The sequence below is a fragment of the Hydra viridissima genome, unplaced genomic scaffold (assembly GCF_058129835.1).
Source record: "Hydra viridissima isolate aposymbiotic clone 2 unplaced genomic scaffold, HvirCarnegie_v1 scaffold_9, whole genome shotgun sequence".
Lineage (NCBI taxonomy): Eukaryota > Metazoa > Cnidaria > Hydrozoa > Anthoathecata > Hydridae > Hydra > Hydra viridissima.
In genome coordinates, this window is record NW_028324308.1 from 721,697 (window position 1) to 745,126 (window position 23,430).

General features: G+C 28.6%; 3 protein-coding genes and 2 long non-coding RNA genes across 5 annotated transcripts; 1 reads left to right on the plus strand and 4 right to left on the minus strand.

Annotated features, from left to right (window-relative positions):
* Positions 1 to 860: 860 nt before the first annotated feature.
* Positions 861 to 1,801, minus strand: LOC145185686 (uncharacterized). Its single transcript, XM_080061668.2, has one exon. It carries the CDS (start codon positions 1,799 to 1,801, stop codon positions 1,196 to 1,198), a length of 606 nt encoding a protein of 201 aa, XP_079917794.2. The 3' UTR covers positions 861 to 1,195.
* LOC145185685 (syntaxin-17-like) lies at positions 861 to 11,109 on the minus strand. The gene is made up of 8 exons (XM_090097967.1): positions 10,970 to 11,109; positions 10,232 to 10,365; positions 5,512 to 5,577; positions 4,706 to 4,889; positions 4,309 to 4,517; positions 3,994 to 4,044; positions 2,521 to 2,607; positions 861 to 2,376 (listed from the first exon to the last, which is right to left on the minus strand). Exons 1-8 carry the CDS (start codon positions 11,025 to 11,027, stop codon positions 2,122 to 2,124), a joined length of 1,044 nt encoding a protein of 347 aa, XP_089954093.1. The 5' UTR covers positions 11,028 to 11,109; the 3' UTR covers positions 861 to 2,121.
* Positions 11,110 to 11,495: 386 nt separating this feature from the next.
* On the minus strand, positions 11,496 to 13,301 carry LOC145186074 (snRNA-activating protein complex subunit 1-like). Its single transcript, XM_080062135.2, has one exon. It carries the CDS (start codon positions 12,603 to 12,605, stop codon positions 11,538 to 11,540), a length of 1,068 nt encoding a protein of 355 aa, XP_079918261.2. The 5' UTR covers positions 12,606 to 13,301; the 3' UTR covers positions 11,496 to 11,537.
* Positions 13,302 to 19,378: 6,077 nt separating this feature from the next.
* Positions 19,379 to 21,468, plus strand: LOC149883508 (uncharacterized). Its single transcript, XR_016456052.1, has 2 exons — positions 19,379 to 19,493; positions 20,056 to 21,468. It is a non-coding gene; the product is annotated as an uncharacterized LOC149883508 (long non-coding RNA).
* On the minus strand, positions 19,666 to 20,580 carry LOC149883509 (uncharacterized). The gene is made up of 2 exons (XR_016456051.1): positions 20,258 to 20,580; positions 19,666 to 20,143 (listed from the first exon to the last, which is right to left on the minus strand). It is a non-coding gene; the product is annotated as an uncharacterized LOC149883509 (long non-coding RNA).
* Positions 21,469 to 23,430: the final 1,962 nt, after the last annotated feature.

A 23,430-nucleotide genomic window follows, 5' to 3' on the forward strand; every position in this document is an offset into this window, starting at 1 on the left:
AGAATTTTATAAAAAATACATGAGCATTGAAGTTTTTCCTCATTTGTGCAGACATGCTATTAAATATTTTTCACTTTTTGGAAGCACATACAACTGCGAACAGTTATTCTCAAAAATGAAGCATGTAAAAACAGAACAGAGAAATAGATTGACAGATGAACACCTTACTAATACCCTTCGAATTGCATCATCAAATATAAAAGCAGACAGATCATTCATGCAAAAAAAAACAGTGTTAAGTTTCACATTGATCGAACTTTTGTATAACTTCACTTTGAACCTTAACTATGAGTGTAACTGTTTATTTAAATTTAAATAAAAACTTCAAATTTAATAATATATTTTGGGTATTTTATGTTTGTGGCCCTCAAGTTGATTTTGAAACGAATTAATGGCCCTTACTGTAAAAAGGTTGGACATCCCTGTATTATATGTATCTCAAAAATTCTATGTATCTCACAGATATCTCACAGGTTTCTTTATAGCCATGTGTTAACCACGAGTTCAATAAAATTATGTTAACTAGTTATTAAAACATTTTGCTTTAAAAATATCAGCAATATTTGTGTATGTTACTATATGAAGCATAACTTGTGAAATGCCAGTTTATAGGTATTTTCCATTTCTCCTTCTTATTATAGTATCCAGTTTTTAATGTCTTGTATTATTGAATATCTAATATATCAAAAGATAAAATAAATATGTTTTCGTAATTTTTTTTTTAAAACCAAACACAAGTTTTTTTTGGATTTCTTGGATTTTTCTATATTTAATAATACTATTAATCATAACATTATATTATATTTAATAATATTATATCTAATAATATACGTTTAATTCGTTATTATAAAATGAAAATATTTCCTTATTAATGACAATATTTTCAATTAAAATCTTACAATCAACGCAACTAAAAGTTGGCGCATATTTACATTTATTACTTAAATAGGTTGACATGCAAGTGTTTCTGATTTCAAAAACTATAAAATTTATGAATAAAAGATTACACAAACATATATTCGAAGAGAAACCTTTCGTAAGCTTTGTCGTTGACTTCGCCGTGCGGTAATTCACAAGATATCTTTCTTCTGTTGATTAAGCAAATATAAAGCAGGACATTTGGTCATGCGAGTGACACAACTAAAATCCTTAAAAACTTTTAAAACTTCGGAAAGATAATCAAGGATAAAGATGATTAGAAAGAAGTAGTATCCATAACAAGGATGTGTTTTTCCAAAATACAGATTTTTTCTTTCAATTTTAGATTTTCTTTGTCTTTCTCTTGTAAAATCTTCGAAAGAGATAAAATTTCCATTTGTTGCTGTTTTATCAGAACAACCATTTTGCTGATGACATCGTCCCGCTTATTAACATCGTCTTTTCTTCGGTATTCAGAATTCCCGTCATTTGTATAAGTACTCGTTGATATGTAATCAGAACTGTCGTAGCTTTCGATCGAGGAATTTGAGTAAGTTATATCTTGGAATGGCTCTTTATCATACTTTAACCAATTTTTCCGCCTTAGTTTTGACTCGTTGTTTTGTTTCTTTCGCAAACCAATAAGTGCTTCTTGTTTATAGTTTTCCTCAATTTGAAGCTGAAGTGACAACACAGCATTTGCACTAGGGACGCCTTTCTGCAAATTCTGTAACAAAATTTGCAAATCCTCAGCTGCTTGTTTGTGTAATGAAATAGCTTCGTCATACTGTTCACAGTTTAAACACGCTTCGGCTTTCCGTTGAAGGAAATGGGCCCGATTCAAAGGGTCACGGTAGTATACATCAAAGCCATAAATATCCATCAGCTATTTTTTACGAACTGAAAACAACATTCGTAAAAGTTCAACATTTTTACAATTCCAGACAAATTTCTTTTTTTTTAAGAAAAATTTATAAGTTGAAATATGAAGTACACGGAAATATGTACATTAAATAACAGTATCCATGACGTCATAAACTAAATTCCAGCTTTTCGATAAATATAATTGAAAAAAAATCTGCGGCAAATCAAATCGAATAGTTAGAAAAAAAAAAAAAAAAAAAATCACAGGAATTATCAAAAAAAAAGAGAACAGCTATCTACGCAAAATTTTCGATTTTAAAGAGAAGATTTCAATGTTTTTCAGCTAAGTTTCTCACTGAGTGAATTTCTCACGAGAGAGTTTCTTCTTTTACTCAGATTTTCTAATTCAAGCTCAACACGTTCATCATGTCTTTTTTTCAAGTATTTCCCTCCCTGATACCCTGCAAGCCCACCACCAACAGCAGTCGCCACACCCGCAAGCTTGAATCCTGCCAAAAGACCAATCGGACCTGCAATTAGACCACCTATGACAGCACCGGCGACCGGTATAGCGGCAGCCTTATACTTACTCGCCTAAAACAAAAGAACATTAAATATTGAAAAATCATTTTAAAAAGCTTTCAATTCAATAATCGTAGGTTTTTTAAATAAAGCGCTTTTTAAACACCTTAAAGACAAATATTTAAATATTTGTCTAAAATGAAAAAAAAACCTTACTTGTGCAAGAAATGTAGCAGCAGAATGAACATTCTCCGACGCATGTTCAATGTTATCCTCTATCCTGTCCACTGCCTCCTGCTGACTCTGTTATCAAAGCATTAAAATATGACTTAAATACAAATCAAATGAGAACAGATGACATTTATAACATTTTTGCATAAAGAAATATTGCATTTACATTGAACTTGCATCTGAGAACACTTGTAAATACCGTGCATAGCAACATAGCAATATAGTGGGCAATAAAATCAGTAGAAGACCTTTTTCGGTCCGATACCAGTATGCGGAAATGGGAAAATAACAAATTTTTTAAAAATTTCCTTCCATTCTATGTTTATGTTAAAGCGAATTGAATTTTTTCTTTGAGACCAATTACAACTTAAATTTAGCAATAACTTTCACTAACTTCAATTTTAGATAAAAAACTGATAAATTTTTTATTTGCTTTCTTTTTACACTACACGTGATGCTATCAACATATTGCTGATACTTATATTAATTATGTTACTAATTAACAATTGTTAAACGCACGTTCCACTTTTTTATGTCAAATGTTCCACTTTTTTCTTCATAGAATTAGACATTGTTTACCCTATATAGCATAAAAATTGGAACACAAATAAAATAGAAAAAAATAGAACGATTTATGTGCAAAACTTTTTGATAAATAGACAAAGTTTATATAGTTTGACAAACTGATATAAAAGCATAATAATAATATAAAAGCATAATAATAATAATATTAATAATAATAATATTAATAATAATAATATTAATAATAATAATAATAATAATAATAATAATAATAATAATAATAATAATAATAATAATAATAATAATAAAAATAAAAAAAAGAAAAAAAAAAAAAAGAAAGAAAGACAACATCGTGGCCAGGATCATCACAAAAGATTATTCATTACAGCTACAAAGTTAATTGGTCGGAGAGAAAACCGCTTGTGGTCATTTAAAAGAAAGAGGAAAAAAAAAAAACAAAAACAAAATCTGCTAAAAACTTAGAAAACACGAAATGAACTCAACTGCATTCTCCTTTTTTTTGGACTCGACTTCACATGTCAGCCTAATCCTGATTTAAAGGGTGCCCAACAAAAAAGTATTAGAGTCATTTAAATAACTCTATAAATGTAAAAAAGCTCCCTCCCCCTCCCTTAAAAAAAAAAAAAAAAAAAAAAAAAAAAAAAAATTTATACTTTTTGTCAGCTATAATTTAATGATCACATCGTTATGAACTATGGTCACATGTATATTATGAACTGCAGGATCACACATATAAACTGAGCAATTTCTTATGCTAAAAAATCTTGATAAAAACTCTAACGATAGAACTCAAGTAAAAACCTGAGATTATCTTCTAGAGTACAATTATTTGTTATAGCAATTTTGAATTTACTTTAAAATAAAAAAAATTACCTACAGAAAATCAAATAAAGCGAATACTGTTTAAGAACTCACATGAACAATTGTTGCAAAGTCGTGGACAAGTGAGTTCAAGTCAACCAAACTCTAACAGAAAAAGATATGAACACCATTCATATTTATATATATACCTTACCTAAAGAAATATTCACTGTTAAGTGAATTGAGAAAACGTTTGTGCTTTTAAAAATTTATAAAGTAAAGGTTTTTCTAAATTTATTTTTAGGGAAATCATTTCCAAAAAAATAAATGTAATTATATAAAAATAAATGTAATTATATATATATAAATTTTTTTTATTTGGATGTTTACAACTAAACATTTTTTAAAACATTAAAAATAGGCTCTAACCTCCCTTAATTCATCCCATGAATGACAAGCACTGATCTCTTCGATCTGCTGATCACTGCTGATAACTTGCATCTGGTAAGAGTCATGTAAATAAAGGTCTTTAACATGGTCAGCCAGTAATTGTTCCTTAAACAGATTGCTTTCAAGCAATGGGATATCATAAAGCAATTGACTTTCATCAATTTGTTTGGGATCTTGAGAACCTAACCCTTAAATAATTACATTCATATAATTGTTATCCATAAGTAAAAACAAAAATTCAATTTAAGTTAAAACTCAGTAAATAATAGTAAATAACATACAATAAATATAACAAATAACATTCAGGTCAGTGCAGCAACATGTCATACATCAAAGTGTCAATTAATTTTTTTTATACAACACAAACAATAAAAACCTTTATTCTGCAAAATAGACTGCTCTACTTCCTTGATTAAAATATGCTGAACATCAGCAAACTCTTTTATAGCAGCTGCAGTCTCGTTTTGCATTGGAGCAACGCGTCTCTGAAATTCAGCAACATCTTCATATAGAATTTGATCTTTAATTTTTTCCATATCACGTATTGTTGCCTGAAGTTGCTAGAAAAATTTCAAAGAATACTTTTAATTAAATCATTTTGGAAAACATTTTGTGATGGGGACAAACTTTTGTTGAATTATCAAAGATTAGCAGAGAAAGCGAATCTGTGAAAAATAAACTCATTTCAAGAAACAAGTAACTTTTTAATTTAGAATGAATCTTGCAGATACACTGAACAATTTGTTCTTTTAAGAAAAAATGATTGACTTATAAAAGATTAAATGACAAATTTAAAAGATTAAATGACGAATTCACCATATTAAAATGTTAAAGACAAAATTAAAAAATAAAAGACTGAACTTAAACGCTTTGCTTTGCACAACTAAAAACAATGTTAACTTCAGACATGTAAAAGCAACTTTTACTAAACTCTTATTTACCATTTATACTGATGTATAAGTCGCCTCATTTTTTAATGAGACTTCCTAGTTTTAACTGGAAATACTAGTTAAATGTTTTACAAAAAATGTATAGGTTTGGTGTATTTTCCATAGATTAATACTTTTGTCTTCCTAATTTTTCAAGGAACAATTTTTTTACTTTTTCAAATAATTTTAAGTCTCAACTTATACATGGTAAACATGGTAATTTCATTTTAAGGCTTTGAAACAACATTCTTACTTGCACAGTTCTTGATGCATTTATCTGTTCTTTATTTAACTCTTTCCAATTTTTATCATAAACAAGCTAAACAGAAAAAGAAACTGAATTTAAAGTTTCATACATAGAAACTTTTACAACTTTTACACAAACACTTAATTCATGTTGATTATTTTCTAATTCGTAAGTATGCATTACATAGGGTAAAAGTATTAATAGGATATTTGGAAGTTTGGAAGGTTAGGGCACATTAGGTACACCAACCCTAATTTAATTATAATTAATTTTTAATCACCCTAAAGGTTTATTAATCTTATTTAGACAAAAAGGGAGGCACTTTCCTGATTTATCAACTAAAAAAGAGTACTCTGCTGGTCAGAAAAAACTTGACCACAAATTTCTATAAACTTTAGATACTTAAAAAAAAACCCACCATTTAATGATGGACTAATTACATGAGAGTCCTGGTTCATGTTCACTCTGCTTATGTGAGTAGTTTAGATAGGGAAAAATATGCAACCTACCTACATCCTTTACACACTATGTCCTATCCACACTACTGACTAATAACATAAACAGATTCCCATTATCTAACACAAAATGTACACAGCATGTTTACATCCAATTTTTAAATTAACAGAGTTTGGTTTTTCAGTTTTTAACCAGCAATATCAAATAAAGTACAAACTTTGGGCTGCTTTTCAAACATCACGATGTTCCATGTCACTCTTACACCTCAAAATTAGTTGATTTTTACCTTAATTGTAATAAATAAAACATTATTGCAAAAATTTAAAAAATAAATACATGCAACAGCTCTTGAGATATTTGAAGTTAAAATTTTACTGATTCAGCATACTTTTACAGCTAAAATTTTACTGATTCAACATTCATGCAACATTGGGGAAGAGAAACTTTGACTTGAACACCTTGAGAATGTTTTTACTCAAGGAACACATACTCTTACTCAAGGGATTCAATGATGATGCTCTAAAGACTTGTTTATCCAATTTACATTTTTAACTATTAGCTTAAAAATTATGGATTTTTTGGAGCAAAAATGAAGGTTGTATAATATTACTCTATCTTAGTTGCATAATAGTACATATTAGGGAGAGTGTTGCTTGTATAATAATACTCTATCTTAGGTCTAGTCAAAGAAATTGTGTTCTTGCTTTTATCTCTTTAATGTTTGATCAAAATATTCTTTCAAAAACAATTTGGAATTTTTAATGCACAAATTTTAAGGTGAAATACCTGGAAACATGTAAAAACAAGTTCTAAATCAAAATTTCTTATTATTTATACCTCAAAAACATTTGAGGTATAAATAACAAGAAGATTGTGACATAAAACAAAACCGCCAAAATTTTGCAATTATGTTTTATATATGTAAAATAAAACTTTAAATAATGTAAAGATCAGTTAATTTTGAGACATGATTGAAACATGAAATGACCCATTAGTCATTTGAAAGAACTATAAAATATGCTTAAATTAGAAAAAACTGTAAAAAAACTTTGCTACTCTTTACCAAAACTTTTCAAACCTAAAAATATTTTACAATTTAAGCTAAGCTTGCAATTACGACAAGACTCTATGTTTGCCATTATTTAAAAAGAAGAAATTATTAATTTATCACATTATCACTTTTTACTTTGTTTTTGACAAAAACCCTGATCTTTTTACCAATCTTAATCATGTGCCACACTTTTCATATCTTTACCCAAGCATAGTAACTGTCAAAAATAGCCAGTTACAACAAATCTGCATCATTGAAAAATTTTTTTTCCAGCTGAAAATAAAAACTCTTTTCTCCAGCTTTTCCAACTTGTGTGGACATCATTCATACACTGAGTAGTAACCACCAACATAAAATGATCAGTGAATTGGATGGTTAACTAAATAAAGCTTTTATAATATATAGAATATAGTGCATAACGCAAACAACACTTTTGGTATAGCAGAGATGTTTATAAAAGCTGCAGTTGGTCGATGTGAGGACAAGAAACCAAACAACCAAGAAAAACAGTCATTCAGCTCTGTGCTTAACATAGGTATCAGATTGAAAAGGATGAAAAAGCATTATTTCTTTGTCGGAAATGCCAAAATCTTATAAAGTGGTCTAGTGGAGATTAATTGTAATACCAATTAATGACAATCAAAAACAGAGTCTGTGAAAATTTCAAGAGCTTTCTGGAGCTTTATATGAGCCAGAGGGTAATAATGGTACTTAAATTAAGTTCAAATGTAAAAAATTCTTGGAACATAGAACCTAGAAAAAACTCACTTTCTTATCCCATTCTTCATGATGCACATAATCCCTGTTTCACATGATGGACAGCCAAAGCCAGTCATTTGTACTGGCACAACAAAAATTGAAGCCAAGGCCATACCACTACAATTGCAAGTTAACAACACTGCACAAGCAATTTCAAAACATGGTGGTTGAGTTAACAAAAGCTCTGATAATCAAATTTTGTTCTGAAGCAGCTCCCATGTTTTTATTATGTTTACCTTTAGCTTTTTTTAGCTTTTAGCTTTTGATTAACACAATTATTAAAACTAAAGACAATCTTTCCTTACTGAGATACCACATGATGAGACAGAGACTTTATTGCTAAATTTTCAACGCTAACATTAATTGCCTTGAATTCTACTAATCATTTAAAGCACATGAAATCATTTATTGGCAGTTAAATGGATTACAAAGAGTATTGATAAACAAAAAACGGAGATAAATAAAACATAAAAATATTAAAGAAACATTTATTTCATGCTTGGTCATATGAACGTAGGATTGAGAAGAAATTTTATATAAAATAAATGGCTTGGTCATCTATCTGGTACATTGCATAACCTCAAGAGCTAGAGATGAACTCCATGATGAGGAATATGACCCATGTCAATCAAGTGCAGTTCTTGAGGCTTCATTAATCACCACAAGCTGATCATCATTAATTTTTTGTTAGCAAACTGAGTAAAAATTTGAGCCTCTTTTGTCATTTTTTTTTATGATATGAAGTGTTAACTCTTTACCACTATCCAAATAAACTGAAAACTATACACAACTATTTGTTTATTTACTAGAAGAATAAAACACAAGAACTACTAAAGTTAACTTTTTTTTGCATTAACCTAGCAGACATTCAGTAGGCGATAATACTTAGGGATATCCAAAAGTAATAATGGTAATGAGTTAAAACAACAAGAGTCAGATAACAGTAAGTTTTAACTAGTTAAATGTTCAAAGTGTTAGCCCTTATTATCTATGCATACTTGCACTCACTCCTGATACTTCTGAAATGTTTTTTAGCCACTCTTTTTTGGGTATTGCGGCAACTGACTCTTTAGTCTATTTTAATAGGCTTTGGACATATTTACTGCCAGTCAAATGTTGCTTAATTTTGGTAAAAAGCCAAATACTACAAGTTGTCAAGTCTTGTGAGTATGGGGGATGGTTGATTACTACAATACCCTTGTTGTTCAGGTATTTTCTGAAAACTTTTGTAACATGAGATTTTAAGCTGTCATGCAAGATTTTAGTGCTTTTGGTGCCTGACGTTGGTTGTTGCTTCTCAATGGGATTAATAACAAGGTTGAGAAGTTCTTGATGCATCTTAAAGTACTTATAGTTTTTTTCTAATTCAGGCAGTGTGTGGGATAGAGGGCATGTTAATTTAAATATGATGGTAACTGTTCATCCTTAAAAGCCACTTTAGAGTCATATAACAATTGTCACCAGCATGATTATTTCAAAGACAGTAGAAGTAAGATTACTTGTTAAATCAATCTTGCATACCCATTAACAGCTTGTGGCTTTGTGTAACAAAATTCCCTTTAAAACTCTGGTTGAGGAGTTAAACAAGTGCCACTCTGATGATGCATAGACCTGTGAAGGTTGATTGATTTTCAGTTGATTCTGAAAGGGCCTTCAATATCACTAGATCTAGATTTCATTTTAACTTTTTATCTTCCGAGATGGTGGAATAGGGAATGGAAATTTATCATCATGTGCCATGAGCCTAAGAGAGCTGATTGGAGGTGAAGAATGATGTGTTTGTTCTTCACAGTAAATCCAATTATTAACTAAACAGAAATTATATTAATATAATACATTATTAATATAATATATTTATAATATAATTATTATATAAATTCAACAGAAATAGCAATTATCAGGATAAATCATCTCTCCTTACTATTGGAGAAAAAATAAAGGGCATTATTGCTTAGTTTGTAATCAATTATTCACATAAACCATTCAACCACAACAGATGAGGTACCCAAGCCCTATCACCAATTAAACATCCAAATTACAATAGATAAATTTAGCCTAGATCACTTGAAATAACTTAGAATAACAGAAAATATCAGAATAATTTTTCCACAACAGCAACATTATAAAATCAGTATGTAAAGAAATCTCTGACAGTAAAATGAAATAATATACTTATCTAAAACAGAAAACATTAGAGCAATTATATTAGGATCAGTAAATAATATTTAAAGCAACAAAGACCTCATAAAAATATAGTGCCTCATTTCAGAAACATGCTGGGGAAAAACTAAGAACATATTTGAACTAAATGTTAAAAATAGTATTTAGGTACTATGGTGGCTAGAACCCCCATTAAAACATTGAAGTATTACTTTACATACTTTAATAAGTGAATAAACTTTTCTATAATTTTTTTGCTTTGCCATTAAAATTCTAATTAAAAAGAAAAATGCCATAAACCTTTTCAATGTTCTGTTTATGTTTCTTCAGACGATTCAAATTTAATGGTACAACTACAGACAAAGCTGTGCGTAGAGTTGGCTCAAACCTCTTTAAGTGATACTTTGGCAAATTATCTTCTTTTGTTTTCATTACTAAATCAAATAATATACTTATGTACCTAAACATTTTTAATTGCAATGAAGAATGTTTAGGCAGGAACAGTTGACAATTCTTTTTGAAAGGTTAAAAAGAAAAAAACAAAACAAAACAACAACTACCGTAACACAGTAATCAGAACACTAAATAACAAAATAGGGTTTAACTAACAAAATATTTTTACTTAATTCTACATTTGCTTTATTGGTTATACTTTCTTTAATTGAATGCAATGCAGCATTCTTAGGCATTGGTCAAACTCTGAAGGCATAATGCATGCATTTATACCTAGGTTTTGAATTTGGCACAAAATAGCACGATTTAAAGGAACCTTTTTTAAAACAAGGGTTTTATTTGGAAATTTTTCCACAGTAAAAATCATTTCAGAGTACCTGAAAAAATGTATAAAATCAGAACAAATTATTAGTATTCATAAAAAGTATCAAATAAAAATTAGGAAATCACACAGAAAACCTTATTAACAATTATTTAACTAGACCTTTTCAACAAAATCTTTAAAAAAGCAACTAAGTGAATCTTGAAAGAATATTAAGTTTTCAAGACTTTTTTGTTTTGATTTCACCAAAAATGACAACTTACTTTCTCTTGGGTCAAAAGAAGCCATTTTAGCATTAACTTGCTGGTATTTTAACCACATCTGAATTGTAGCAATTACATTGCTAAGTATGTTTTTGAACACAAACTATCACTTAGAAAACTTTAACTTTCCCTGAAGAGAACAATACATATATATATATATATATATATATATATATATATATATATATATATATATATATATATATATATATATATATATATAAATTTTATTGTATGATAATCATTCTTGTAAGAGCAGATGTTGACAATCAACTAAGGGCCTGATATAAAGATAGATTTAGAGTCTCAATCTGATAACATTTTAATTATTTAAAGTTGATGATTTTAAACAACAACAATAAAAATAACAATTAACTGGAAGAATTAAAAATAAAGTTAACTAAACTCATAAAACTATACCATATCTATTCATATATATATATATATATATATATATATATATATATATATATATATATATATATATATATATATATATATATATATATATATATACACATTCAACTTGGATATGCATGCAAATATTACAAAATCAACTCAAAAAAAATTATAATAACTTAAGATTTTGAGGTCCTTTTTTATATTTTAGACCACTGGCATGTTTTCTAGCAATGTTCTTCTTGTATACCTGGAGCATGGCACTTCTTTTGTAAAATAGATCTGAGATTGAAACAGTTTCTTCATCAATATCTTCCACATCATTTTTAGACTTTTTCTTTGTGGCATCACTTTTCCATGACTTTTCCTTGATTTTTGCAAGGATATTAGCTCTTTCTGGAAGTTTCACTCCTGGAACTTGATTTTTTTGTACCAAAGCTAATTCATTCAAAGGAGTTAAAGAAGGTCTCTGCACTGTTTCTAGTGCATCAGGTTTGTCAATAGCTTGAGTTTCAAGGGACTCTTTATTAGCAAGTAGTTTCTTAAAATCTTTGGGGAAATCAGAGTTAGAGTAGAACAACCTTTTAGAAAGCAAACTCCTTTCATTCTGTTTAGATTCACTTAGCAACTTATGCTTCACCTCTTCATATTCAGCATGTGTAGTTGAAATCAAATCAATAAATTTGCCATCAGCTAATGATTTTACATATGGATCAACTTCGAAGGTTAGTCTTGCTGCATTGTCACTTTGAACTCCCATCATAAACTCAAGGCGACCAAACATAAGTTGCTTTGGAAATGCAACAAAAATAAATGCTTTTGCAGAAATCAGTTTTTTGACAACAAAAGCCACATCATAATGTTGATGCTCTATTGCTATTCTCAAAAATTCAAGCATATCTTTCCACATTTTTGGAGTCATTCTTATAGAAACCTTTTTATCAGAAAACTGTTTAAAGTAAACAGCATACAGTAAATAAACTGTAGCAACCCGGTATAAAAATATAGAGTCTGTTGACAAATATTCACTGGCTGCGCGAAAAACTCGTTCAATAATTCGCATCCGAGCACTGTTGGTGCTTCGAAATGTTGACATCATTACATATGTAAAGTTCATAGAACGCCAAGTTGAACTAAAATCTTCAAAACGCACACTTTGCTTTTCACAAAACTTAGAAAACAATGTACTTATGTCATGTCTTATAGCTTCAAACTCAGTGCTTAAATTTAATGACATTATTCTTTACAATTACTAAAAGAGTAATATATATTAACAAAATCTTCTCTTACTAAACGTTTAGTTGAGCTTATAAATCTTAATGTTTAAATATAAAAGTTGTGACAACTCCATAGTACTGCAAAACAAACTGTTAAAAAAAAAAATCAGGAAAGAAAACGCAACTGTAATAGAAACATAAATTCAAATTTAATAAAACTTCTCACTGAATACTTTTATTTAAGCAGCATTCAAGTTCACTTAATTTTCTGCTTAAGTTAAAACCGTGCATTTAGACTTGAGCTAAGCAATATTTTCAAAAGTTATGGTTTGAAAGGCTACCTTAAATTGGTTTTAAAATGAGACAATGTAAAATAGTTTTGAACAATTACAAAATCTTGAAGGAATCAAACTCTGGCTGGAGACATACATTCTTCATTGCATCTAAATGTACACTTGAATTTTGAACAACACAGTATTTTTATTTATTCAACACCTCTTTATTTAGATGTTAAAAACAAAATTGTTCAACTGATTTTTTTCATTTAATAAAAGAATTAATCTAAAATTAATGCCACAACATAAAGTGAGCATTTTGTCATAGTCCTAATACATATACATGATTTGGATTATGGTACAATAATTTTTAAACTAATGAAGATAAAAAAACTATGAAAGTTATAATGATCATGAGAACACTTTTCTAGAACACTCATTTTTTACTAATAAAACTTTCACTTATGTCAATAGTTTATTTAAAAAGTAAAAAAGTTAATTTTTTTTTTATCATACCATATTAAATCAAGCAGCTCACAATCAAAATTTGTATAGATACTTACTACAAATATGCATAATTTCTTGTCATATACAAATATATATACTTGTATATATATATATATATATATATATATATATATATATATATATATATATATATATATATATATATATATATATATATATATACATATACATATATACTTGTGTTTTTTTTTTTAGCTGATTGCAAATTAAAATGATTTTTTGCTATCCCTTTATTTAGAATTGTAAGCGGTTAGACGATATAACTGGATGCAGTGAATCTAACAACAAAAACAGTTTATAAGTTTCGCGTTTTCAAACAATTTCGGAAAAATGCCGGAAGTTTTTATTAAAAGTACAGCTAAAAAAACCCCAGTCGGTACCGTTATAATAAATGCTTTAAAAGAAAGTTTGTTTATTAATTCTTATTCTTAATTGATTAAATCAGAAAATTTATACAAAAGAAACTTTATAAAACTCTTTTCACCAATTCTCTAAAGAAGCTTTCATTGAAGGTGGTTTGAGAGAAATCAATATTGAACTGGCAAAAGATATGTGTTCAATTGGTGTGATAACAGGACATGATTTTTAAATGTGTCCTTCATGTCAAAAAGAAGTGGTTCAGCTTTGACATTAGAGCATCATCAGTAAAACTTCATGGGATTCTACAACATGTAAAGAGTCCTAAAAACTATGAGAATAGAGCGATCAAAGAAGCATATAAATCAGCTGAAAAACCATGCTTCGTCAACAGCCAAAGTTTTTTCAGATGCAAAACTTTTTAGTGTTAACTGAGTGATCAATAAGCGAAATAACAAATTCATAGCGAAGAAGGGTGACAGAGCACTACCTGTGTGTCACACCAAGCATCCTTAGTCCATCATGATGCTAGAAATCATCGCTTCTAATTGAGAGAAATGTCCACCAATTTACATTAAAGGGGAAAAAAAAGTTACCTCTGATGTGTATATCAGCTTACTAAAGCGTAATATGGTACCATGGCTGAAAAAGTCATTCCCAGAAAGCAATTAGATTTACAGGACAATGCACCCTGTCAAGAAAAACCTAAAAATATGGCTAACTTCTAACCCAAACACTTTTTACCGCCGTCCAGCCCTGAATCCCCTTGACTACAGTGTGTGAAGCGTTGTTAAGAATAAGGCTTACAAAAAATTCCAAAGTTTCAAGTCACTGAAGTTATCTATTAATCGTGTTTAGAACTCAATTCCGTAGGATTTTATGTAACTAGCACCTGCCAGTCCTTCCATCCTTGGCTTGAGGCAGTGATAAAAAAAAACGGGAGACTTTATTGAATGTTTCAGGTGGGAGAAGCATTTATCTTCAACTTTTCTTTTGTCTATTTTCTATGAATTCAATTTTTTAGTGCTATAAAAATTTATTAAAAAAATTTCTAAAAGTTCGCGAATCGCTTCCGCACTCTCTAGAATTAGAAATATTTCGCTGTGTGCACCTTGTGCGGGTGAGGATATAAGTTTTAGGAAGTATTTCGTTTAAAATTGTTAAATAAAGGAAAAACGAAATTTAGAAGACATAAGTTTAAATAATATATAACTAAATATATCCTCACTACAACAAATATAGATTTAATTTTATGAAATATCTACAGAAAACTATATGTAGACTTCAAAAATGCTTAATATACATAGTAGATAATATAAAATATTAAAGCTAAAAATTATTATAATAGATAATTTTAACCATTTATAAAAATTAACAATAAATAATGTTAATGATACACTTATCGAGAGTGATTTATTTCTTCTAAATTTAACTATTATAAATTACAATAAACGCTGCTACATTGAGTTATAACAGTTACACATTTAATTGTCTACAGTTTCAAACCATACTTTAATAGTTTTCACTAAAACTGTTATCAAATCAAAAACTTATAAATCTTAACTAAAAAATTATGTAAATGATATTTTTAATTTTACTAAATCTTTACAAAAAAATATAGATTAAAAATAATTTTTCTAGTTCACTGAATCTTTACAGAAAACCGTAAAGTAAATCAACATTGTTAAAACGACTTTTATTTCGTTCAAAAAATAAATCACCCAGCGGACAAATGGACGTACAATATACATACATTGTACATCCATGCATCGTTTGTCCGTTCTTGTACTAGAAATAAACTTTCAAATTATTTTAAATAGTAGTTCCAAAAGAGCGACTAAGCTTAATATATACACTTAAACGCAAAATTAACGTACCGCTTATAAATTGCGACTTATTTTGAAAAATATTATATATTTCCCGGATTTATCAATTACAAAGATGGTAATAATGTTTATTATTACGCTTTTGTAGGTTTTATTACGTTTCCCTTATTTGATTTCCAAATTGTAGCAGCTTTTCATAAGTAGCATGCTTTGCTGTAATTAAACGTCACTTCTAAAAGAAAAGTATGTATTGGTTTTAAATCATTTTGATAGTAGAATAGATAACTGTCGTTTGAGCAACACATCTGTTCGCAATGCAGCGTTCTAAATGAAATTTAAGTTGTGATGAATATTTTGTAATTGTTATTTTGTCCAATTAAGGATTAACAAATCGTGAATTTGGTAGAAGATTTGGATTGTCTCCTACAACCGTTGGTAGGGTTCCACAAAGGTTAGTAGAGACCAATGATCACGCTAGACGACTTGGTCAAGGCAGAGCACCACCTAACAATGTCGTGGAGGAACAATTTTTAATGTTTCGAACACTGAGAGAACGGTTCACTACTGCATAATGTCTCCAAATAAAATTTGCTGAGGTTCATGGAACTGGTGTTAGTTAAGATACCATAAGAAGAAGATTTCGTGATTTAAATTTACGATATCGGGCAATCACCACCTAACAGCCTAGGGGAGTTGCGACAAAGTCTAATCCGCGTGTGGGAAAATATCCCTCAAGGAATGATTAGATCTCTAATTGAAAGTATGCCACGGCGCTGTCAGACTGTAATAACATCAAGAGGTGGTAACACTAGTTATTGATAACCCAAAAGTGTTTCAATTTAGGCTGCATTAGTGTGCATAATAATAATAATAATCACTTTACTTTATTTGGTGAAACGAACCATCTTTCTGGTTTTAGCTTCTTTTTTCACCATCCTCAAAGTCAATTTTATTACTATCATCAAAATAATTTTGTTCATGTGTTCTTAATATGTTTGTAAAAATATATGATGATATATGATGATATATGATGATATATGATAATATATGATGATATATGATGATATTTGACGACAGTTAAAATAAGTGGAAATTTATAAGTGGTGTGTTAATTTTGCAGTTAAGTGTCCATGTCAAGATTGCTGAATACTCAACTAGAAATCGTTGGATTCGTTCATCAGTTAATGAACTTTTATCCTTTGTGAAAATGGTTTTTCTCTTCCTTAAGATGCACAAACTCTTTTAAAAACACTAAGAACAATAACAATAGAAAGAAAATAGGGAGAAAATAGGAAGAAATGATGTTTGATAAGGTTTGTATATTAAAATAAGTTACAGAAATGTTAATATTTTTAAGATGTTTTTTTAATTTTACATGAATCAGTTTTTATAAAAAAAAAACACAAAAAAAGTAAAAGAAATATTTAGCACAGCTACACAAAATGTCCTGAATCAATAGCACAAAAGGTTCCAAATTTAAGTGATTGTAAAAAGAGAAATTTCTTGCATTTAGCGATTATTATATTAGGGGAGGCAGGGGCTAGTTGGCTAGAGGGGTAAGCTGACACACTGCGTTTAACTTTGGAATTTTCCACCAGAAATTTCTAAAATTCATATGGAACCTTTTCACTTAACTAATTCATCTGTCAGTGCAGTATCAGGGTTTTAAGCGCATGCGCATAGAAGTTAAAGCGATTTTTGTGTTTAGTTGGCACAATGATGGCGGGGCTAGTTAGCAACATGTGCCAACTTACAACTTTTCGCATTAGCCGTAAATTCACTTAAGTTATATAACACTACAGATCTACAGACATGCGAAATTATAAAAAAAAGTAGACAGGCCTGTATATTCTAAAAATGTTACAAAAAATGCTGTTGATACTATTTTTATAGAGGGAAAGTCGATTCGATTGGCTTTAGGGCAATAAAAGTTAATGTCAAAAAATATTGTTGGATAAAAATCATCAAAAGTTTTCATAACAAAGGTGCGCTTGAAATATATGCTTTATGTTGCTAAACTTGTCTCTTTTTATATGGTGAGCCAACTTACCCTAAGAGCCGGGGTAAGTTAGCAGATGTTTTTTTCTTTTTTGAAGGCCCTTTTTGGAGCACCAATTTTTTTTTTTTTCATTGTTTTACACTTGAACATGCTTACCAAATTCATATTCTTTTGAAGTGCAATTTGATATCCTTAAAAAAGTTCACCCAGAAATGCACAGAACTCAAAAACTAAAACTTTAGCCAACTAGCCTCGGTCTCCCCTATATACAATATATTATATTAAGGATATTATGGAATATTTAAAGGAATTAAAAGCGTTTCCCATGAAAAAAATGTTGTTGGTCCAAGTTGTAAATAAATATCAAAGGAGCTTCTCTTTAATTATCAAGCATGGCTAATTCTTCGATGCTTTAATAATTCTGATTTATTTATTATTGTTATATTTTATGGTGATCATAAATCAGACAATAATGAAGATTTGTTAGATCTTATTGATGAATGGAATGAGTTGAGCAAAACTGACGTTATATTTAATGGAGAACAGATAAGCATAGAGATAAAATCTTTTATTTGTAATTCACCTTCCAGATTTTTTTTAAAGTGTATAGTTCCTCATTCCAGTTATCATTCCCGTGAAAGGTTTATTATTCATGGAACATATGTAAAATCTTTTGCTTCAAAAACTTTCTCAGAAACTAGTTCGATGCCTTCAACTGCAAAACCTTATCCTATCACTGAAATTTGATATTTTAGAAGAATTCGAAGAAAGCTTCAAAATAGATGCTAGAGCATCTTTGTTGAAGCTCTCTTCGAAAAACTAATCTTGTTAATTTCATAAACCTGTACACAACTATTTCTGCGTTAAATTTTCTGGTGATCTGTTAGAAAAAACTTATTACAAACGTTCATTCCAAAAGCTGTTTAGCATTCTTCAAATTTGCTTGTTATTGTTTCTCGGAAACACTTGCCCATGGAATTACGACTCAATGTTTTTCAATTTGAAAAACTTTCCGGGATTACAGCAATGTTGACTCCTTAAATTATTATTTAATTTGAATTATTTAACTTTATGTATTGCGAAATGATAAATGAATTTATGGTAAATTTCTTAATTAAGCACTGAGCCTCCTTTTTTTCTCATTTACACCCCTTTTTAGCGTGAACACAACACAAAATTCACAAAATTTCAAAGAAGCTGATTTTCTTCATGATTACCTTGCTATGCTAAAAACTTCATTTAAAAAAAATTTCGTTTCTTTTAAAACATGTTGCTTAAGTGGCTCTTGTATTGGTTAACATTTGCGAGTTAACAGATTAATATGAGAAGATTCCTCGTAGTGTTTTAAAAAAGGAACAGAAGTGTAAATGCTTGAAAAAATGTTATTAAAAAAAAGGCCTGGATGAGGCTCTAGATCCAAAAATAATAATTTTAAAAACGGTCATAAAAATTTATATTTGGGAGACTTATACCTTTAAAAACTTTTACATAATGTAGAGTTACAAGCATGCAAAGTGCAGAATGTATTTCTATTACTTTGAATTCTTTCGTTGATTAGAAATATATCTATTTTTAAGCAACTAATTTATTCAATTTTTATTTTTAGTTGTTTTAAAAGTAAAACTCAGGAAGTTTAATTTTGTTTAAACTTTTTTTGGTTTCCATTTAATTTCCATTTTTTGTTTCAATTCGTCCGACAGATTTTAAACATTATTATTGTAACATTCAAAAGTTGTGAACGCTGTTCTTTTCGTTTCAACAGCTCAGCTTATTTATTTAATGCAACGCCGACTTCCTAACACTCCTTATTTAGTTCACAAATATTTGAACGTTGCGCAAATATTTTAGTGTAAAAATGTTTAGATATCGAAACCGAATTCGTTTTTGTGCGAGCGAAAGGAGTGGTCAGGGAATGAGAACGAAGTAGGTTTTTTGAAGCTTCATTAGTTTCTTATGTAAAGAGACTTTCGTCTTTCTCTTTTAGATTGTTTTTTTAAGAAATTTGCTTTCGATTTCGAAAGATTATGATTTTAAAAGATTTAGTTCAAGTTTTGAAACTCAAATTAAATGTAAAAAAATATTGCACGTAGAAATATTTAACATTATTTCTGTAGGTATTTTTCTAATAAAAACAGCATGTTTATTAACTGTAAAAGCTTGCAAATAAAGTTAACGTTGAGTTGAAAGTCTCTAAATTTAAGTTTTAAAACCAAAATATTCCATTGTGATGTCAGCAAGCAGATTCAAAAAGAATTTCAACAGTTAGTTTTAGTTTATCATTTCTTGTTGCTCATTGAAATCACCATAGCTGACAGCTTTTAACTCCTGGGTATTTCTTTGAGGTTTTCTAGTTCTTTTCTTTTGCTCTCAACAAATAAAGAACAAATGACAGTCGGTTGGGGAGCGGTCGTTAAATATATTCTAATAAATCCTCTGCAAAGTTTTCGCGTAGCTAATAAAAAAAATAATTTTTTTTGTATTTTAGAACTAAGAACTCAATGTTAAAAGTTTGGTACCGTCGAAGAAAGTATTCTATTCGTGCGACGATGAACTTAATTCCACAAACAAATTTGCTAAAAAAAAAAAAAAAAAAAAAAACGATTCAGATAAGCCAATTACTGTTTTAACTGTCTGGAGAAGGGAAAACTCACAAGAAAGAATTCGGAAAAATACACAAAGTATCTTACTATTTTGAAAAAGGAAAAATACGTCTTCGACAACATTGGTGATATAACGTGAAGAATTTAAAATTCTTTATGCTTTCGTCATCAACGTTTTTCGAAACCTTTGGTTTAATGGGAAATTCTTTTCTCAATTAAGCCAAACTCATTTGAGTTTGTTTATATTACATCGGAATGCATGGCCTGAAAATGTTCATCAAGTGCAAATTATTCCTTTTTGGCGCCAAGATGTGTTTCTTTCCATGAAAAGATTTTTTAAAACAATAACAAAAAACTAAAAGAAATAACCGAAGTGCTTTGATGCCATCCACTCACTGTTAATCTAGTTTATTGTGTATATGCAACAACAGCACTCCTTTGCAGAACTGTTTTGATCTTTTTTGATAAAATTCCATTGAAAGACGTAAGGAAGTTTTGTCCTCTGAAACAGAGGGAAAAGTTTAGAAAAACATCTTCTAACCATTAAAGTTTTATACAAAAAAATCAATGGAAAATTTTGTCATTCTTTAATCTTTTTTACTGGAAAGAAAATAAAGTGAAAGTTTTTTTAATTTTAGGAAAAAAAAAACGAAAAAATCTTTTCTGTTTTAGATAGAAGCTCTTCTGTAACAGTTTTTCATCAATAGCAAGTTGGAAAAATCTATAACAAAGGAAGCGGTTGAGTTAATATATGATGTTGACAAAGGAACGAAAGTTCGTTCGAAAGAAAGTGAAGACGGAAATGTTTTTTTTTTTTATGGAAGGAAAATTTCAGAAAGTATTTTCTCTAGATAGAGATCCTAAAAACAAGTTTTGTTTAAATTTCATGCAAAGTTTAATATAAAACTAATACAAAAAATTTCATTTACATTATTTACGGTAATAGGAGTTTAATTGTACAAGTACTGTACTGTTTTTATTCTATTTTCAAAAAAATTTCATATAATATTAAGTTCAATTACTTTCAAATGATCTATTTAAAATTTTCCACTAACCCATGTTTCCAAATATGCTTCCTACGAATCATTAGGAGTCATTGGCAAGACTTAGGGGGTTGTGTGGCAAATTACAATTAGTTTGGGTTTTTTAGACAAATTTTCTCGAAAAGTTTAACATAAAATAAATAATTATAAAACGTTTTCTATATCATTGTAAATGAAAAATACCGTTTGTTTTCCTGAGTAAATTATGTTTAATAATGTTAATTAATGTTAAAAATACAAAATCTAAGCATCTTCTACCTGCCCATCTTCATGTTTGATCGAAATCTCGCCGCAATATGCAATAGCTGTCAATTAGCAATAACTATCATTATGCAATAACTGTTAATATTAAATGATAATTGGTTTTCTACTAATTTTCAACTAATTGGTGGTTGATGGACTTCCGAGAATGCTCAACAGGATTAAGGGCCATTCAAGAACTTTGATTTTTTGTAAATTAAAATGATCCTTAACAGAGCCGATACAACTCTTTGAATAATTATCTTGTTGTAAGATCTATTTGAGAATCGTTTTAACATTCTTCATGATGCCTAAATAAACTCTCTGATCCATTGACTATCCATTCCTTTTTATGAATTTTTATACAACCTCAAAGGCATAAAATTTATCAGTCTTTTAAACAATTAAAGTAGAAAAGTATTCTTACTGTTGAGAACAAATATACACAGTTGTTCCTCATCATTTTGATTGCCAGCGAAATTCTTACTTGATACTTTTATTTGCTGTATATTATTATTTGTCTGTTCTTTGATGATTTATGGTTCAAATCTAAATGTATCTTATGACAAATAATTTTATATTCATTTTTTAAAGGGTTTATGATTGTGGCAAACTTCTCTTTTAGAAGTTCTAGACTTTATTCCTGATCAAACAAACCATTCAGTTGCAGGTGTGATTAGTTACAGGTTAATATTTCTTCAGCAATCTACTTATAGTTGAGTTTTAACATTTTCAATAACTCCTAAAATTTCTATACAAATCAACTGATTTCTAAAGTAATGAATGTCGACGATTTCATTAGTTTTAAAAGATTTCGATCATTTTAGTATATATATAAGCTACCCTTTGCATAATCAATATCTTTTGAATATATTTCTATTGTCCTGCATTTTTCACTTCCACCTCCAATACCACTTTTTCATTAAACTTTGCGTTGCTGAGTTTTTTGCACGATGAAAGTAAAATTGTTTTTTTAACATACCAAAAAAGAATTTCTTATGTCATGCAAACAACAAGGAAACCAAACTGACCAACTAAAAAAGACACTACATAACACTAACTATTTTATATGAGCTAACTGTTAAATGTTGTCATGTGTTGTTTTAACAAAAAAACGAGCTTTATATATATATATATATATATATATATATATATATATATATATATATATATATATATATATATATATATATATATATATATATATACATAGCTCCCACAGATATAAACACATTTACATATATATATATATATATATATATATATATATATATATATATATATATATATATATATAATATGTATATATCTCCCACATATACACGTGCTTTATACATAAATCATATGCATATTATATATATGTATAAATCACATATATATATATGGTATTTTTATGTAACATATATTATAACACATATATGTTATAACACAGATATATATACATACATACATACATATATACTTATATATATATATATATATATATATATATATATATATATATATATATAATATATATGTATATATATATATATATGCTACGTTAAAAAAATATATATATATATGTATTAAGCATGGGAATTTCGGCCTTCGAAATCGACGAAATTAAACGAAATTCGTGTTTCAATTTCGGATCGAAATTGAGAACGAAATTTCGATTTTTTGGATTGTTTAATTTCGCGAAAAAATTTCGTATAATTTCGGGTCATTGAAAGTAACGAAATTGACACGAAATTAAACAAGTTTTAATTTCGAAATTCGTGAATTTGTAATGTTTAAAAATTTCGTCTTTCGAAATTCAATATAAATTTCGATACGAAATTGAAACACGAATTTCGTTTAATTTCGTCGATTTCGAAGGCCGAAATTCCCATGCTTAATATGTATGTAAATATATATATATATTTATACATATATATATAAATATATATATATATATATATATATATATATATATATATATATATATATATATAT

Coding starts and splice junctions, on each gene's coding strand:
- LOC145185686 (XM_080061668.2), bottom strand. CDS start 1,801: ATGGATATTTATGGCTTTGATGTATACTACCGTGACCCTTTGAATCGG.
- LOC145186074 (XM_080062135.2), bottom strand. CDS start 12,605: ATGTCATTAAATTTAAGCACTGAGTTTGAAGCTATAAGACATGACATA.
- LOC145185685 (XM_090097967.1), bottom strand. CDS start 11,027: ATGTGGTTAAAATACCAGCAAGTTAATGCTAAAATGGCTTCTTTTGAC. Junction 2,608..3,993: donor ACTTTGCAACAATTGTTCAT/GTGAGTTCTTAA, acceptor CTTTGATAACAG/AGTCAGCAGGAGGCAGTGGA. Junction 2,377..2,520: donor CTGCTACATTTCTTGCACAA/GTAAGGTTTTTT, acceptor CTTTTGTTTTAG/GCGAGTAAGTATAAGGCTGC.